At 35.1% G+C, this 19,059-nt stretch overlaps 1 protein-coding gene across 4 annotated transcripts in view; it reads right to left on the bottom strand.

Moving 5' to 3' along the window:
• ASAP1 (ArfGAP with SH3 domain, ankyrin repeat and PH domain 1) overlaps positions 1-19,059 on the bottom strand; it is a 148,957-nt gene that overhangs the window by 51,979 nt on the left and 77,919 nt on the right. For all 4 annotated transcript variants that reach the window (XM_018076702.2, XM_029959307.1, XM_029959306.1 and 1 more), the window contains exons 5-11: positions 12,611-12,756; positions 8,409-8,483; positions 8,025-8,074; positions 5,671-5,800; positions 4,819-4,904; positions 3,973-4,048; positions 3,067-3,153 (exon numbers count right to left, since the gene is read on the bottom strand). In XM_018076702.2, coding sequence (XP_017932191.1) covers positions 3,067-3,153; positions 3,973-4,048; positions 4,819-4,904; positions 5,671-5,800; positions 8,025-8,074; positions 8,409-8,483; positions 12,611-12,756 — 650 coding nt within the window. The remainder of the gene's footprint in view (positions 1-3,066; positions 3,154-3,972; positions 4,049-4,818; positions 4,905-5,670; positions 5,801-8,024; positions 8,075-8,408; positions 8,484-12,610; positions 12,757-19,059) is intronic.

The following is a 19,059-nucleotide window of genomic DNA, read 5'->3' as shown; positions in this document are numbered from 1 at the left end:
GTTACTTTCCACTGAAACACAATAATTTTTACTACACATCCAGGAAACAGGTAACAAAAACCCCAAACGCTATAATTCATTTGTTCTACCTCATTATACTCTTATGAGGAACTTCTGAAACTTGACTTGTACCATTGCAGCCATGGAGGTACAACACACAGTACTGAAGAACAACCACTCATTTGTCCTACTTAATTTCCAAGAACTGGTTGAATACCCAATAGGTTGAACTTAACAACATACACAGCATCCAGGAGAGAAGGAGATATTTTTCTTTGCTTTCCAGATAATCAGCTTTTGGAAGAAAATATACATGAGAAAAGAGCAAGTCCTGTTTCTCTGTGTGTTGGGAATTGAATCATAAAAAAATTAGGATTTAAAGTTATTTCCAAATAGCTTTTGAAATGTAATGTTCTCTGTTCAATTTTTGGGGGTAAGGATGAGGGAACAGGAGTTATATTCAGCATGATCTAGATAGTAGGGAGATTACAAATGTCATGCTTGCATGGGAAGCTCTGTAAGAGTTGTGGAAGAGATCTAGTAGGTCCATGTGCACATTGGAGATGGAGAGTAAAAAAATACCGAACACAGCATTAGGAAAGACTATAAAGTATGAGATGTGGGAAAACTGGCTGCTAGAAAGAGCTGGCAGATCTTACAGTGCATTGGGATCTGTTCAAAGGTGCTCTGTAGTGCTCCTGTTCAGCATTTGTAACATTAAAGAAATTCTAAAACCATGTAGAGTGTGTCCTAAGATTGTGTCATCTTTCAGAACTATGAGATTAGAGATGCAGGGAGAGGAATATTCTCCTGACCAAAGTTTAGCTGCTATAAAATGTATACCTAAGTAATATAAGGACACATAGGCAAGTATTCAAAAGAAAAAAACTCACTACTGTAAGGAATTACTCATCCATCATTCCTTATTAACTGTGATTCCACCTGAAATAATTTACTAACTCCAAGTCATGTAACTACACACAGTAGCCCTAATCACAATGTGCTACCTACCAAATTACATGAAAGCCCATTAAAGTACTCGCCTCAGTTACTCAAGTCTTATATTTTAAGAAATTCCAGAAGAATTCCAGGAAAGTAAAGATTAGTAAACTTCACACCACACAAGGGAGATTATTGAAAACTACTTTTAAGAGTATATTTATTATTATATATACTGTTAAATCAGTGCAACTTTTGTGCAGAGAGGTTACGTCTCTAAAATTTCCTGGAGTTCTCTGAAGGAATCAGTAAGCAAATGATGAGGGATACAGTGTATCTGGACTTTAAATGGGCATCCCCTGTTCCTTATGAAAGGGAAAGAATTACATTGCTACAGGACAAGAGGAAAAGTCCTCAGATGAGATAAGTTTAAAGCAGGAAAGAGCCAAGTGAGTTTCACAGAAAGCTGGAAAAGGGTGAATAGCAAACTGTCAAAACTTTGTTAGATGCTATTAAATTATTTAGAATACCCAAGAAAGACTGATTGAAGAATTTCTCAAGAACCTCATGATAGTGAGTAACTTGATAGCAAATGACAGGTGAAAACCAGCATAAAAAAATGCCAAGTGATGCAGAGGGAGAGAATAAGACACTGTGAGCTGAGTATGAAGATTCAAAAACAGAATGACATGCTTACAGTTTTACAGATGATTAAACTTAGTTCCTCTGCACTAACCAATGGTCAAAAAGCAAGTCAATGTTAGGACATATATGAAAGAAAAAGAAATGATCCACTGATTATATCATAAATTCACATGTACTCATATCCTGAGTAGGGTATACAGACCTAAAAGTTCAAAACAAATAAAAGGAGAAAGATTTTTCACACAACATGCAGCCATGGTGGGAAAAACACAGCTGTAACATAAGCTGATGATTTATGCTTCCTCAAAAAACAACTGCACAAGTTCAAAGAGAGGAAAGCCGTAGGATGGTGGAGAGAATTCCAACAGTCAAACTACTAACAGGAGGGTATTCTGGGGAAGTATCAGTGTTTATTGCCCTTCATTTTACTCCCAACATCCATTAGTGATTGGCATCAGAAACTTGGCTGACTCAGTAATATCGTTGTAAATTATGTTCTTATGTATATTTGATAATAGCAATACTGTCCAATCATATACGTGGATGATCCTATGTATTCAGCAAAATGGCACCTGTCTAATGTTCAGTTATAATTCATACTTAATAATAGACACCTGGCAAATATGAATGTCTTATTTCCCTACAAGAAAACTGAACAGAAGGTAAGCAAACTTTTCCTAGAGGAGAAACTCCCCAACAGAGTTTCACCATGGGATATTCAGTATTTCAGGCACCATAATTTGGCAGTCACAATGTTATCTCAGGTAAAAGCTGTGATGTATGCTATTATGCTGTCTTCTAGTTCCAGAAGTATTCCAGAACACCTGCAAAGGACACTGAATGTCCCTCCCTTCACTTTTGATACCAGTGCAATCAATAATGTATTTTACTTTTTAACTGCCCTGTTTCAGCCACTGCTGTCTGATTAACAAATTTTCTTCCTTACCAGATGGTTCTAGTAAAAGGGGTTTTGTGAAGGAGAAAACTAGCATAAAATGTGAGTTATCAGATGAACAGTAATACATAAACCATAGCTAAAGGCAAGTCTCTAGTTCTTGTTCTGTCTTGTTCAGGATCACCAGGTCAGGAAAATCCTGAACACTGGCTGGTGGATGGCAGAAGAAAGAAGTGTGCGTCCCATTAATTAATTTTTTTTCCTGAACAATAATTGTTTATCATTGTCAAACACAGGATACTGGGTTAGAAGAAGCATTTATCTGATCTGTTACAACTGTTCTTACAGTACATTAAAGAAGTACATAAAAAAAATAATTTCTTTTCATACATAATATAGAAACAGAAAATTAAGGTAAAAATATTGTTTGTTGATATGTGAACATTCTAAATATTAGTTTTGTCATCATGTTCAAAGTCCAACACTTTTGAACCAATAACTACATATATTGAATGTTAAACCAATTTTTGAATACAAAATTCACAAATTTAAATTATCTCAGAGAATAACATGTCTAAATTATTTACCTCCTTCTGATCAAGCTGCAGAGAAGATTTTATCAAATCACGAAGAGCAGTGAGTTGTTTCTTTTCTTCATCTTGTGTCTGCTTTATCTACAGAAAGAGACTGCTATTAGATGCAACTTTAACTTTTTATTTCAATATATAATTTCAGATGTCCTGAACAACCAGCTCAACTACTCTGTGTTTCTGTAATGGTTGAGTTTATTTTGATGAACTACTCCATTCTTATGTGTTCATCTTCTATGAACGTACCACTTGAAAATCAAATTAAAATGAATGTGCAACTCCACATGCACTGTTTGTTCTGTTACACTTTAATGGCTCACTATATCTAATGCAACTAAATTAGCTACTGAAATATTAATTAAATAATTCCAATAAACTTGACGGATGACTTACAGAATGAAAATACAGTTTAATTTAGCAACAAATGACAATAGCAAATGGGATTATTGTAATTCTGATTATAGAATGCAGAAGCACTTGGGTGACAAGTGGGTTTTGATTCCACATTATTGCTTGTCTTTAAGGAACATCACAAGTTAATTCATTTTAAAACCTTGGTGCTATCATTAAGCAATTTGGTTTTAAAACGTGAAAATGGTAGCTAAAATTGATGCTAATAATATAAGCTGATTCAAATATTCACGCTGTAAAGCAGTTTTATATTAATGCATCACTGAATTAGTAGTGAATGAAAGCTACTTTTCCTAATAGCTGTAAAAACCAAATACAAAGTTTACACAGTCAAGATGGTTTTGTCTTGTCTCGCTATGTTCAGTTTCAAATAACACTTTTCATTTATAAGATGCAAATGAAATATAGACCCCTGTAATAATATTTAAATTGTACTTATACATACAAAATATTTTAATTTTCAGACATAAAACTATTTGTAAGTACACTTACATTATATAAGTCCGCAGCCAGCTTTTCAATATATTGTTTAAGTTTATCAGCTGTTTTCAAGCCATCTTGGAAGAAACTAGAATGAAAAATACCTATGATTTATCAAGAATACATCTAATTCATAACACAAAGTAATTGTCTTGTGGAGAAAGACAGCAAAACCAATAAAATATATCCAGCTCCTTCCATGTTCAAAACTAAACAAACTAATGAGACAACCAAAAACCCCAACAGAAAAGCCTTTCCTTAAATTTTTAATGTACAATGTCTTTCAGCAGTGGAGACATGCCACTGTGACTTTTCCATATATAAAATTAGAGAGAATATAGCTTAGCTTATTTTTATCACTTATTTTTATTAGCCAACGTGTTTCTCACTTAGTAATTTCTAAAACCTTTTTCCTGTTTTTAAACTAAATAAAAGTTCCTGTGTGTTTGCCGTTGTGGTTCTATGGATGACGAGGTCATATCTGGCTAGTTTCACCCCACAGAAAGTCGAAGAAATTGCTGGTTTTCACAATGGTTTTTAAATTTACATAAAAGACTAAAAAATATTAAAGAGACTAAACAAAACATTTGTAAAATTACATTCTAGATCTATGCCTCAGGAACTAAAATTAATTTTATAGGCAGCATGCAAGGTTTTCCCTTGGTCTCTTTCTCCATGACTCCTCTGCCCCACTCACTCACTCTCACGCTCTCTACAAGAAGTCTGCAGCCTCATAAGATGCAGAGGCAGACACCTGGCACATCAGAACTATGAAAAATATCCTGACAAGTTCAAACAAAGGGAGAAAAACACTTGTGGAAAAAAGAAAATTCTAACTAAAGCTTGAAGTGTACTTACTTGCATTGTGCATGATAATACTTAATAAGGTTCTGCAGAAGGTCCACACCCTTTTTTGTCTTTATTTCATTAACCTTGATAAGATACTGTATAAACAAAGAAAAGCATATTGACAATCATGTCTCAAAACCTTCAACATTTTTCAAGCATAATTTGCTCAATGAATTAACTGTTTCTGTGTTTAACCTGGGTGCTGACTCATAAGCCACCAGTCTACCACTAAGCAAAATAAGCAAAAGATAACAGTTTATTTGGCCATTCCTTAAAAATTCAAATGATCCAAAACATAAAACAAATTCAGGAAAAAGCTTCATCTTTTAAGATTGTCTAAGGCTTTCCCTTTTCCAACGCTACTGCAATAATTACTGGAATATTCTAAAAATATAAATACTGTGTAATTTAAAGTAATCACCACTAACATGTAATAAAAAGAAGTATGAATATAAAAAGAACCAGTTTTATGGAACTAATGCATCAGTGTCATTTGTCACTTCATTAGAAATTTTAGAAGTCTTCTGAAAGTGTGCTGGAAGAAAGATATTAAATACTTCCTGAACTGCTCAACTATAATCCTGATAAAATAAATATTTTTATAGTGTATTTTCAGCCCAAGAACCTTCCCATAATAATCTAAAAATAAAGAAAAGGGAATAAAACAAAAGGAAGCAAAGTTGCAACCAGAGTTGCTAAAATATTTGTCTTTATATTGCTGTAATATGTGACATGAAAATAATTTTCTCCCTCCACCCCCATTAAATGACTAAGCACATTTCAGGACCTTCAAGTAAGGCCCATAAGGGACTTAAATTATGGCTACAGTGTCGTAATTAAAAACTGAAACTTGTTTCTTACTTCACACATCTGTAGCTGAAACAGCCGCCTTTCCTTCTCCATTTCCTCTGCTATCTCTGCTCCCGTTATTTCAGTTCTTATCATCCCATGCTGTTTGGCATGTTCTCTTTTTTCCTTTTCAATCTTTGTACTGAAATGTTAATTAGAAAACATTTTAGAAAATTTTTTCTACTACAATATGATCTAGTATTATTTAGGGAAAAATAATAATTAAGAAGTATTAAAGAAGCCATTCTGAAGATTAGTTCCTCTAGGACACCAAATCCTATGTGGTTTAAATCTTCAGAAGTAATTGAGCCATGAAACTGTCCTTTCTTCCTTTCATCCTGTAACTCTTTTCTCTAGTTTCTGTGCTACTTGGTGAAAAAAAAAAAAAATTATTATATCATTCATTCTCTATGATGGGCTCCATGGCTTCCACCTCTATACACTGCAGTGTAAAACATACCTCTAAGAAACTACTGACTTGGCAGGAAAATGGCAGAATAACTTAATAAGTTCATGCAGTATGGTAGGAATTAAGAAAAACAATAAGGCAGCAATGGAAGTTTAGCACCTGCCCGAAATGACACAACTCCCAGTCACTATGTTTTCAGAGAAAGCCAACACTGAAATTCTGAAACAGTGAAAGGTAAATATGGAACTAAGGCCATCTTAAGACCTTAACTAGAGTGTGACAGTGTGGCTGTCCTTACATGTCTACTCTGCAGAGTAGCGGGATGCTCCACTTGTAAGCAAATGTAGATTTCCAAGACGGAGTAGAAAAACAAACAGTTTCCTTGTTTCTTTAAAAATCAAATCAAAACTTTATTTTCTAGCACTTTTTTGGAGAAAAATCAACACTGGACCTGTACTTCTGTAAAACAGGTGACAAAGCACTGTGTGCTTATTACTCTGGGACTTCTTGTCAGTGGAAAAACAATAAAAACAAATAATCTATTTGTTTTTCATCTCTTCTATTCTGTAACTAAGAAAAGTATCATGTTTTTACATAGAAAAAAACCTTTTCAGCACTGCACCTCTAAACTGGACTCAATATTTGGTCTTGAATGAATTCTAGGAAACGAGATTATTGGAGAAATATACGGAACATTTCCTTCTTGGTCTTAATAAATCCAAGTAAAATTTGCTCACAAAAAAAAAAAAAATAGCAACAAGACAAGAAGCATCTTTCCCTAAACCTTCCAAATTCAGAACAGAAACTACAGATGATTCCATGTATTAGGCCTGTACGAGATACTTCATCTCCTAACTTCTGTTTATTGGGATTTGGCATAAATAGGCTTTCAAAGATATCCCCAATTTCATATATAGAAATTAGAGAGGCAGAAATATTTTTATTTTGTTGTCTGTAGAAAACCTTTCAATATCTGCAAAATATGCAATATCTGTGAGAACTAAAGAACTAAAAAGGAATTTAAAAAATCAATTCTACATGTAAATCTGAATGCTCAACTGAATACAGTGATGCAGTTTTGGAGTAGGAATCTCCTTTTTGCCTTAGATTAATAATAAAGTAATTTCCAGTTCAGTTGTTCACAAGGATTACCATTGTAATGAATTCTGAAAGCAAAAGTTACTATATGTAGGTAAGAAAATTAAGTCAATAAATATTTCAGCAGTTCTTAGTGGCCGGAGTTTTTCTTTGATTGCTTTTTTCCCCTCCTGGTTAGACATAAATGAGACAACACTAATGATAGGATTAAAAGGGGAATAAAAGAAAGGATACAAAATATTAACTAACTCCTGAGGGCTCTTGAATTCTGATAAAACAGCTGCCCATCACATCCCTGAGAGCATTCTGAACCATTCCACCAACAGTTCTGCAACTACAATACTACTTTTTTTCAACCTTCTATTTTTATAAATCATTGTTTGCCCACAGAAAATAAGAATCAGAGAAAGAAAATATTTTTAAAATCAGATAGTTTTGAAGTCACACTAACTGCACTAAAATTCTTGTTTCTCAAAAATACACTGTTCTGAAACACAGAAAACATCTAAATCTCTAAACATCTAAATCTTATCTAAATAATTTTTACTACTGACATATTTTATGTATGTGACTAGAAGAATGTGCAAGTGCCATCTGAAACCTCCACTTTACAATGTTCAGTATCTAAGTATTAAGTGCATGAAGTGTCTTCTTTACAGTAAAGAAACATCAGGCAGTCATTTAACTACTTCAGAGAGCACATAAAAATATTTTCTTCCCGGTAGTGCAAAAGAGAGATCCACAGAAGAGGTGCCTTGCAGCCACTTTTACATCCACAGATACAGTACAGAGTTTGGGACCAGCAGAGAAAAGAAAAAATAGAAAAAAATAAATTAAAAAGTGAGAGAAAAATACTTACAATTTGGTTTCATAATCCTTCCAGGCTTTGTCAAAAGGCTTTTTGAGGTCCTTAGGAAATAGAAAATTTCCTTAGAACATTTTTAAAAATTTGTCTTCATAGTTATCAAGTTATAAATAGCAACAAAAAGTACTGTTTTCTTTTAAAATTTTTCATACAGCAGTTGGAAAAAATACTTGAGTTTGAATCTTGTAAAGCAATGTCTTCCTGTGCATGTCAACACAGGAATTTACAAAGAAATTCTCAGGCATTGCAGTTATGCCAATTTTGTTCTTTGGACTACATACAAAATATTAATGAATGCCAATATAAGAAATAATCTCATGAATGAAAGGAAAACAGTCACAAAACCAATGAAGCTGAAATAAAAACTTCAACACTTACCCCTTTAACACCTTTTAAGTCTCCTTTTAAGAGAGAATCCAAAGTGAAAATAACATTGTGGCTTAAACCCTGGAGCTAAAAAGAAAAACATTATACTGTTATAATTCATAATTATTTATTATGACCCTATTAAACTACTGCCTACAAGTCTCCTCTGAGCACACTGTAGTCCATGAAACTAATTTTTAAGGGACTTTTGTGGAACAATGATCCACACTGATGAAAAATCAGAACAAGGTTCTACAGGTCTAACACTCCACTCAAACTCCTCATATATTCAAAAGACACTGTAGCTTTTCTCATTTTTCCAAGTGAATCTGTTAAGGATAACCAATTCAAGCTATTAATACTTGGCTTGAAATTACTGTACAGTAGCCAGCTAGAATGTCAGCTAGGGGGGAAAAAACTAAGCTAAATATCAGTGTATTACTCCAATATGGCAAAGGTTTGGAATCATTTATTACATTGTTGAAGACTTAATAAAACAATAGCCCAAATGAACTGGAAGCACATCCGATAAAGCAAAACAACCTCACATATAGAGCAAAATAAAGGAAAAAAACCCTTTTAACAGATGGAAGTGTATGATAATTTTGTGAGGGTTGTGAACAAAAGATAATTTGCCTGCAAAGATATGCTGAGGACATTTACAGGAAAGAGAGGTGGGGAAAAAGAGGCTTTGAACACCTGGAAAGAGGCAAGCACCATGCAAATTTTCAAGAGGTAATCTGCAAGTGCAATAAATGTTATTCCAAAACCTCATCTAGATCAATTTAAAGATACTGACACACTCAGTTTCATATATGTAGGTCTTCATATGGCTTAATGCACTATTATAATGAATTACTGCATAAGGAATGAAACCTGGAACAGGAAAAGAGGTAGAAGTAAAAAAACAGAGAAACTGATTCTGGTACTGGTAAGACATTCAGAGTTTGCTGAAAATAAAGACCAGAGTCAGCAATGGTCAATACCAATGTATTACCTTTAGAAAATGCTAAAGAAGTGGTCATTGTGTGTCATTCTTATAAAATAGTCTTTACGATAACTATTTAACAACTTAGCAAATACTATATTTACAGATTTTAAGTTTCAGACCTTATATTTAGTGATAACATCAACAGGTTATAGTAAAACTTGTGTAGCAACTTCTTTGCTTTTATTACAATAACTAATGGACACATTGCTATTCTTGCCCTTGTGTGCTGAGCAATCATTTCAAAATGATGCTCTCCAAAGCTGTGTGTGTAATACAAGTTGTTGTTTTTACTTCATAGTAACTGATGGTAGTAAGTGAATATCACTCTGAAAGTGATCACTCTCTGACTCTTTCACAAAGAAGAAAATAAGTTATTCCATACTCTCCTTCCCATGAAATATCCATAATATCACAATTCATAGGAAAATTTTAATGAATCATAATTGAAGTTCAAAAGATTTAACAAAAAGGATCAAAATTTTTGAAGCATTTTTTGTTGCCTACTCTGTAGCTCTATTCCTTATTTATCTGTCATTAAAGACCATTCATTATTTATTGTACCTTTATTAAATAAGGCAGCAACAACCTGCTTTAGGTAAAAAAAAAAAAAAAAAGCCTATTAGCCTGCTATTCATCTTAACACCTTCTACCATTTTTCCAATTGATTTTATTAACATAAGCCCTAGCACCTACTGTAGGGCTTTATCAGTGACATTACAGAGTCCTCCTCTCAACTGCTTTTTCAATGCACCTCAACTTCTATTTTGATATTTTAAACATGTTTTTTTCTTACAGTGTAATCATATTAAACTGACTGACGCTTAAGAACAACAAAGTAAAATTTTCTAATTCAGGGTGAATCAAGGTGAAAAATAAGTGGTTTTAAAATGCCGAGACAGTTGTCAAATAATTTTGTTGTCTATGTGAGACTGCTGAATGAGGTAAATTAGGAATAGCCTATTTTAAAACCTGTCAACAAGAATTTAAATAGATAATGCTTCATAATCTAGCTGACATAAGATAATGGTCTTTTGAGTAAGTGTGATTTCTTAAATTAAAAGATCTTTTTCCTCTTGATCAGCACTACTTTAAATAAGTGAATAATCCACCACTTCTTGGTTGCCAATTGAAAGAAGTTAAAATTTAATGTGGATGCCCTGCAGGATCCAGAAATCTTCCAAGAAACTTGAGTTCTAGTTCCAAACTCTCCTTAAACTGCACTTTAATTCACATTTTAAAATACTCACTTTTAATTGTGTGCTAAATTAAGATTAAAAAAGGTAAAAATAACCCAGAATGACAGAAGTCTTTATGGAGGAAAGCAGGTCCCTTGCATATCTACTGGTCTTTAAAACTGCCCACGTTGAAACAAAGGATGATCAAGGTAATAGGCCCGAGCAAAGCTTCCAAAGCAAGTTAATCAGGGTCAGTGATCAGTCTCAGGTGAGTAAGGAGGTAATGATGAAGCAGCAAGACTCAGAAAGCAAAGTAAATACCAGCATGAGAGGCCAGAAGTGACACCCTGGTTTAGTGCTGATGGGGCCTGAGCAGCCTGACATATTTAGAAGGGAGTCTTGGAGAAGTGCAGAGAGTCAGGTGAGAATGTCTGCTGATACTGAGCTATTCTGGGTAGTAAAGTAAAAGCCAGATACAAAGAGTTGCACAAGAGCCTTGTAAAACTGCCGAGAGAACGAAATTAAAGACTGAAATCTACTCTGAAAAATGTAAAGGGATACGTAAGGAGAAGAAACTGATACAGAATCATGCTTATGAAATACCAATCATCAAGGAAAATGTCTCAAGGAAAAAAATACCTGGAAGTTACAGCATAGAAAACATCAGCCTCAATGCTCAGTAATCATGATGCTACCAGCCTTCAGAAAAAGGGGTAAGAAATGGAACCATCTTCATGTTTGTCCACTCATTTCAGAAAAGGGTACAATAGTACTCAGAGAAGATACAGAAAGGGTGAGTAAGACCAATCCAAGTTATGGAATAACTAAGACTCAGCTAGAAAAGTAACAGAGGAGGGGAAAGAAAGAACTATAGTTACCTGTAAATTCCTGAGAAAAAGAAGGGATTTCTTACATTTCATTTAAGATGTAAGAGTTGGGGAACAATAAATGAAAGGATCAGATTCAAAAGAAACAGAAATGACATTTCAGAGAGCAGTTCATTTTAGCACTCTGGAGGAATCCTCCACCTTATGAGCCAAGCCTAATACACATTCAAGAAATCCTTAGTCAAATTTATGGAGGTAATACTAACGAGGACTAAAAGTAAAAGATTGTCTCCAGCTCCAACATCTCTGAGCTGGAGACTGTTTGCATGACCATGGTACAGAAGTTATCCCCATTTTTGCTCCTACCCTCTTCCCTAAAGACTCACTCCTGGGCAACTGTCAAAGCCAGGGAACTGTGCTACACAGGCCTTTGGTGTGACCTACAGCAGTTATGGTCATATTAGGGACTCTAGGAAAGAAAGTCTGTAATATCACTTATACTTCACACCCCAAAAAAGCTTGGAAATAAGGCCAACTATAAGAAAAATGTAAACCTGAAGTTATTACTTTCTGAATATAACAACTATCAAGCCCATGAAACATGATTTTGCAAGAAATGTGGCTTCATTGCTTTCAGCGTTCAAAGATATTTGCCATGACTATAGTTTTATTATCCAGCCTGCAGAAATAAAAGGCCTAAGACAAATTTTAAATGAGATAAACCTTTAAATCACCTTCAAAAACCTAATATTTAAGCAATGGATGCTTTATATACCACAGGGAGACTGGACTGTTAACACCTTTTAAGCATTGTTCCTCAAATTGTTATTTTTCTTCCAAAAAGTGAATGTTTCTCTTTTTGTGGTAAAACAAGACAGCCATAACTAACAACACTGTATTCTTAACTGAAAAGACTTCAAGTCTTCAAGGGAATGATTTAAAATTAAGGTCCGTGAGATACATAACATCGTCAATCATTTCAGAATGATGACTCAAGTGATGTCTCAACATTTATATTTTTCTTCTTAACTGCCAATTAACAATCAAACACAGAGAGTCTGTAATAATATCCCTTAGAGAGAATCTCTGCAGAAATTATTGTGTCAGGTTTTGAAAAAAACTGAAAGCATCTCAAAAATTATCATTAGACATCAAGATCATGCAGTTATTGTACTTTATTTTGAAACAACTTAAAAGCTAAGAAAGTTTGAAACTCCTCACCAGGTTCTTCAACAGCGTTGATAATTCTTTAGTAAGCGTGGAAAATTTTACAAAAGCTGTGCCAAGATCTGGATTATCCCGACTTAAAAAATTACTTCCAAATTTATCTAGTACTTGTGCATAGTTTTCCTCATTTTGAACATGATCTGCAAAGAAAAATTAAAAGTCAGAAAGATTTTTTGTAGCCAGTCAATTATAACTTTAAGCTTATTGCAACTTAGTAACAAACCAACAAACAGTACTTTGAAAAAAGCCACAAGTTAAAACTATTTTAATTTTCAGCAAATATATTAAAATTAAAAAGAACTATTAAGTAATAGACATATATATGCTTCTTTTAAATCAGCAACTTGAATTTGTAATACAGCAATGAAGAAAGCTCGGTAGTTAATAAAGTAATAAGATCAAAAATACATCAGTGAAACAACATAAGCACATGTGCTCATTTTGTAAACAATATCAGAATTTATAACTGCCTACTGTAACACAAACTTTTCTTTGTAATGTAGGACACTGTCACAGAACAAAAAAGTCAATAGTGACAGATACAAAAGTAAAGAGACCAAGTCTGAATATGACTGCAAGTTTAAAAGAAGAAAAGTCTTTTACAAAGATTCCCTTTTCCCCTGCTTTGTAAAATTGAGTTATCCCAGATAATGGAATGTGTACTGGTGCACAACCAAAGACTCGTTTCAATGTATTTACCAGCAAACTGCACATACAGAGAGGTCAGAACCAAGAAGACGAAATTGAAGCCAGTGAGACGGAGGAAAATCCTTGACTCAAAGATGAATTAGGGACTGTTGTATCTGAAATGTCTTTCCTGCTTCTATTTACTTACCTTTGTGGTATGTGTTTGCATAATTTTTGTTACTTTCATTTTAGCATCTTTAAATAGAAAATTTACCTCTACAGCCCTTTGGGACAGATTTTATCACCCTCATCTCTCTTAGAGGATATTGGTATTAATTAAATCAATATTTCACTTTAATGAGTTTCCTAGTCTTACTATGTGGTTTCTTTCTGAAAGCCATAAACACAAAAACACAGAGCTATTCCAACTAGTTCTGTGAAATGAAAGGGGGGGAGGGAAAGAGAATAATTACCAGTAGGTACCACATTTATTCCCAAAAGACCTGCAAATTTTATTTGTCATATTGCCTGAGAGCATCTGAATTACAAGATATGACTCAAAAGAAGGAATAAAAGAGAAAAAGACAGAAGCTTCAAACAAGGCTCATGAATAATGTCCCACAATGCACAAATCTATTTTGACATTAACAAACAGTAGATGAAGAGTTAAACAATAACACTCCTAAGTTATTGGGGATATTCAAAAAGCAGCACACTAAAGCTCCAACAAAAATATGTGAAAACCCATTAAAGGAAAAAAAAAAAGTAAAATCCTCATTTACCACTACCAAGCCCCAAACCCCACACATCAGACAAGTCACATTCTAAAAATCAGACATTAATACTGAGGTTTTCAGAAGGCCAAATATTTAATCATATGTTAATACGAAGTTGTAATTCAAACAGTATGTTTTTAAGAAAGCTATTCCAAAACCATACGGTTTTAATCAAATAGCTTAGCAGTGAACCCAAGGAAACCACTACATAACAACGAAATATGCATTTTGTTTTGATGTAAAAGCTGTTGCATAAATATACATGGAGGACTTATCTATGAAGGAGTTTTAGCTTATGCAGTCCTAAGCGAGCAAAGCTCAAGTGTACCCAGCTGAGCTGAAGGAAGAAGGACAATGGAAGGTCACAAAGAATTCTGCTAGATCATGGAACCCTTATCCTTGCCTGTGAAGTGCTTCTAACCCCACAGTATTTCCTAGCATTTTGATTTTAAGCACTGTGTTGTTTCATAGGGCACTTTCAAAAATAATTTTGTCAAGAGACTGAAAAAAGAGATGAAGAAGTCTGTTTCCTCTGTCTGTGGAAAGCAAAATAAATTCCCAGTCAGAAAGAGGAAGCAGGAAGCAGATCATTGTCCTAGAACAATATGTAGGAAGTTCTCAAAAATCTCAGATTGCAAATCACCTAAATCTAGAAGTGAGGCTTTGATTGTGATGTAAAAGGAATATTTATGTATTTATTTCTGTAATTACCATACGTGTACATACGAAATGCAAGTGTTCTGCAAGAATAAGAAATTTTCAATTTCTACATGAGTATCAATGCAAACCTTGTAAAGGAGGTGAAATATTTTCTATTGAAGAAGTAAGGAAGTTCTCTACTTGACCTTAAATGCACATAGCTGAAAAATTTAATCTGCAATGTAGCCTACAATAAAACACAACATGTCAAATCCGACATGTCTAGAGCAAACAGCTTCCTTTAGTCTCACTGTAGGTGCCTCGTGCAAACTCAGAAATTATTTCCTAGTGTCCTAATAGAATTTCCTTTGCATAAGGAAAGCTATAATAGGCATGACAATATTTACTTCCTTAGATACAAGTTCTCCTGTAAGACTTTAATAACCCTGAGAGCGACACACGATCACTGACAGCAGTACATACAAGGGGTAATGTTTGCCTTCCAGAACTGGCTCATGTCTTCTCAATATTATAAGTACAACTCAGGACTGTGGTGAAAATAGAACAGCTTCCTCAGACAGACATCCTGCTCTTTCAGCATCTCCCTGAGACATGCCAAAATCACAGACAACTGAGGATGGGCCCTGCACCCACCAACAAAGGCAGCTCCCTTCCAGGGGGCCTCTAATCACTCCCTTCCCAGTGGGATCTGGCAAGGCCCCGACCACCTGAGCCTGGGCTGAGGACCTCACTACAGCATGGAAGATGTACTGTAAAGCAACAGACTGGACTGGACACAGCAGTGGTATCTTCTGAGCTGAAAGCTGTGCATCTCCTCTTCTGCACAATCCACACATCCAACTCACAGAAACACTCAGCACAGAATCTACCTTTGTTTTGAGAAAGCTCTGGTAGGCCCCAGTGCACAACAATGCTGAGGTATCTCTTAGTTTGTGCTCTAACATGTACATTAGGAGCATATGTTAAGAGGAAATAACAGGAACACATCTGAAGATGTGGATCCAAGCAACTAAGGAAGGAATGGCAGCCACAGCAGCTTTACAGCAGCACTCTGCTGAACAGCAGTACTTTCCAGAAGCAGGGAACACACATGCTCTGAGCCCTGAGCACTGCAGAGGCACAAGCTGAAGGATTCCCAGGGCTGAATCCCACCTTGCTCTGCATTCCCAGGCAGTACCTGAAGTTGCCTATGCCTAAAGTCACCTTGTGGTAAATTTTTCCCATGATAAACATAGAAGACTTCAATCAGATTCCCAAGATATACAAAGAATTTGTTCTCTTTCCCTGAAATCCACAGCATTCATTAAGTACTATGTTTATTTCCCACTCAGAAGATGCCAGAATTTTTAGCATATGCTTCTGAACCAAGTGAAATTCCTGTCTACTTGTACATATTAAGTAAGGAAACAGAAGCACAAATACTGCGAAGAGAGGTTAAAGAACAGCCTTTATATGCTGGAAGCTAGAAAACACATCACTAAAATTAAAGCTTTAACATTTCCATGCTCTACAACAGATTTGTTCAGATATATTACCCTGCAAACACTGAAAAAAACACACATACATACAAAAAGTTAAATAGTTTACAGAAGAAAAAGGCAAAAACACTACTCTCTTCTGTCACTGATTATATTTTAATTACACCCAAAGAAACCCAAAGAATGTCTAAATTACTAGGAATTATTTCTGCATATCTGGTTAAGTTAAAAAAAATGTTTCAGAATTTTGATGAACTTTAAACTATTTTTATGTTGCACTTATAAAACAGCTTTGTTCCATGGGTAGCCAGAGGAAAAATAACCAAGGTCAGAGCCAAGCTGCATTTATGAATGAAAGATGACTCAGAAAGGCTTTAGAAATAGCAAGAAAGCTGGCAAGGTTAAAAAGGATGGCAGAAGTTATTTTAAATAAGAAAGCATCCTTTCTCCTTTCATCTTTCACAAAGCTGAAATCTAATGAAAAAATAATAGAAGAGAAAAAATTATTTGACCACCATACACTTATCTGGATTTGATAACAATAATGCCTTCTGGACTGAGTTTGTTCAAGGGAAAAGGAATAAAAGCCCCTTTCAAATATTTCCAGAGCAAGGAGTATCTCAGTGAGACTGTTCTCTAGATCACCACAGTGTAAGAGCAATGAGAGATAAGCCAGCCCAGAAAAGCAAATTACTTCTTTTTGCATCTCTTTTCATTCCATGAGAACCTCTTCATAGTTTGAAGAGATTCTCATGGAATAATTTTCTTTCAACTCTGCTTCAGAGGACTTATACCAAATCTAACAGTAGAATTTTTAAAATCTGATAAAATAAGAGATGGCAAGTCACTTAGACCCATGTACAAAAGAATAAAATAGGCAAACTATATAGTTGTAAAGTAAAGCCTCTTATTTATAACAGCCTCAACACTACAGCAAGAATGAAAAGCAAATATATTAGCTATTTTTAGTAAGCTCCAGAGAGAACTGAGAACTCAAGTATGCACCACCAGTAGTATAGCTTATATATTCCTCAGGCAATTTGTAGAAACTACAGTGCAGAACAGAATTGGTGGACACGTAGATAAATAAAAAATGCAGAACAAGAAACACAGGTTTCAAAGAAACAAATTTTTACTTCAAGAAACTCCTGCCTTCACAGGGATCAACAAGCAGATGGGGAGAGGAAGTCCATATGAAATGACTGGATTTCTGAGAAGTTCTGTCCCTCATCAAAACACTAAAAGGAACAAGGATCTCTGCATTGGAGCTTGGGGTCTACCCTTCCCCTTACATTCAGCATGAAAAAAGTTACAGCTCAGCTCATTCTCATGTAAACGTACAGGAAGTCAGACCTACCTCACCCTAGAAGAGTCTACAGCAAAAGGCTCACACCTGGGTAGCTCCCAAGTGAGATGAGGAATCCCATGTTGAATGCCCAATGCATGGAAGTGTGCATCAGGCAGCACACTCCTAACTAGGCATTACAAGGATTCTGGAGTTATAGCACCCTGACATTCAGTACCAAGCAAATCAAAGCTTAATATCAGAAATTACTAAGAAACACAGTATGCAGCAGAGCAACACCAAAATATTGCCACAGTGTGCTTAAAGCCTTACTACTGTGCACAGTTCCCGTCCCTGTTGCCCAGAATTCATTTCTCCTCTGTCCCGTTTCAGAAAAGAAAGTCTATACTGCCATTTTGGAGAAAGAGAGTAAGGATAATTTAATGTGACAGTTTCTGTAAAAAACAAAGAACAAAAAAACCCCTTGAAAGCCCTTAGGGCTGCTGAGATCAGAAGAGAGATACTGTGAGTGATGGAAAAAACAACTCAATCCAGAAACCTATTTCAAGAGACAGAATGGTTGACACTGAATCAAGTTTGGATTCATCCACCAAAAAGTCCTCCAACTCTACTTTAGCAAGCTTTGGCACTTCAAAGCCTCCTACAAACTCTCATGCTCCAGAACATGCAAAACTCCCTCAATATCACATCAAATAAGTCATTTTGGTGGGCTTGAGGCCAATGCTTTGAGACAGGGACAGTTTCCTCCTTAGGTGACTTAAGGCCTGAAGAACAAGCACAGGGCAACTTTGCATGGGAGCATCTAATGATTGATTCAAGACTATGAATGATCAAGATTTATATGAATTCAAATCTCAGACAAAATAAATTGTCAAAGTCAATTAAGAAGCACCAAACATCATGGTACCAGTCCTGACTCAAAGTAACTCTTGGCCTTCATATCATTGTGAGCTAAGAAAGTGTTAAACAAAATATTTTTTTTTTGAAAAATCACTCCATCCTTGCACCATTTTTCTACTTCCATGAACATCTGCTGCTGGTCACTGTGGGAGACCATGGGGGCTGCTGGTCCTGCTCAGTACCTCTGGTCTTGCATGGATTTTATGTTTTTATTTCTCCACTGTGTAAACACTTCTGATTTTATTTGGGACTTATACCAGGGAAGTAATGAAAAAGAGCTATTGAAAAATCTACAAAAGTAATTGTGCAATCTACTGCTAATACAACTCAATCCAAATATTACAGGAAAGCAATTCGGAATAGATTCTCCATTAAGTTCAAGCACCATTGACATAAGATGGGTTCCTAGTACAGATGCAATTCATCATGCCAGAAGTAAACAGCAAGCCAGACAAGGAGGAAATGGTGACAAGGAGGTATCCATCTGTATGTCTCACTGGATTTCATAAACAGCTCTTTACCAAACAGTACTTTCAGGAATGTAAAGAGGGAAGGGACCTTTCTAAAGGATTTCCATATTTCTGTGCTGGTATGTTTTCGTTTCCACAGCAGTTGATCTAAATGTAAATATGACAAATGGGTGAGGGATGTGCGTGAAAAGCAGAAAGTATTTGGGTGATGTTTAAGTTCTTTATA

This window comes from Manacus vitellinus, unplaced genomic scaffold (genome assembly GCF_001715985.3).
Source record: "Manacus vitellinus isolate BGI_N305 unplaced genomic scaffold, ASM171598v3 scaffold_1_pilon, whole genome shotgun sequence".
Lineage (NCBI taxonomy): Eukaryota > Metazoa > Chordata > Aves > Passeriformes > Pipridae > Manacus > Manacus vitellinus.
This window is presented reverse-complemented; position numbering and strand designations above follow the sequence as displayed.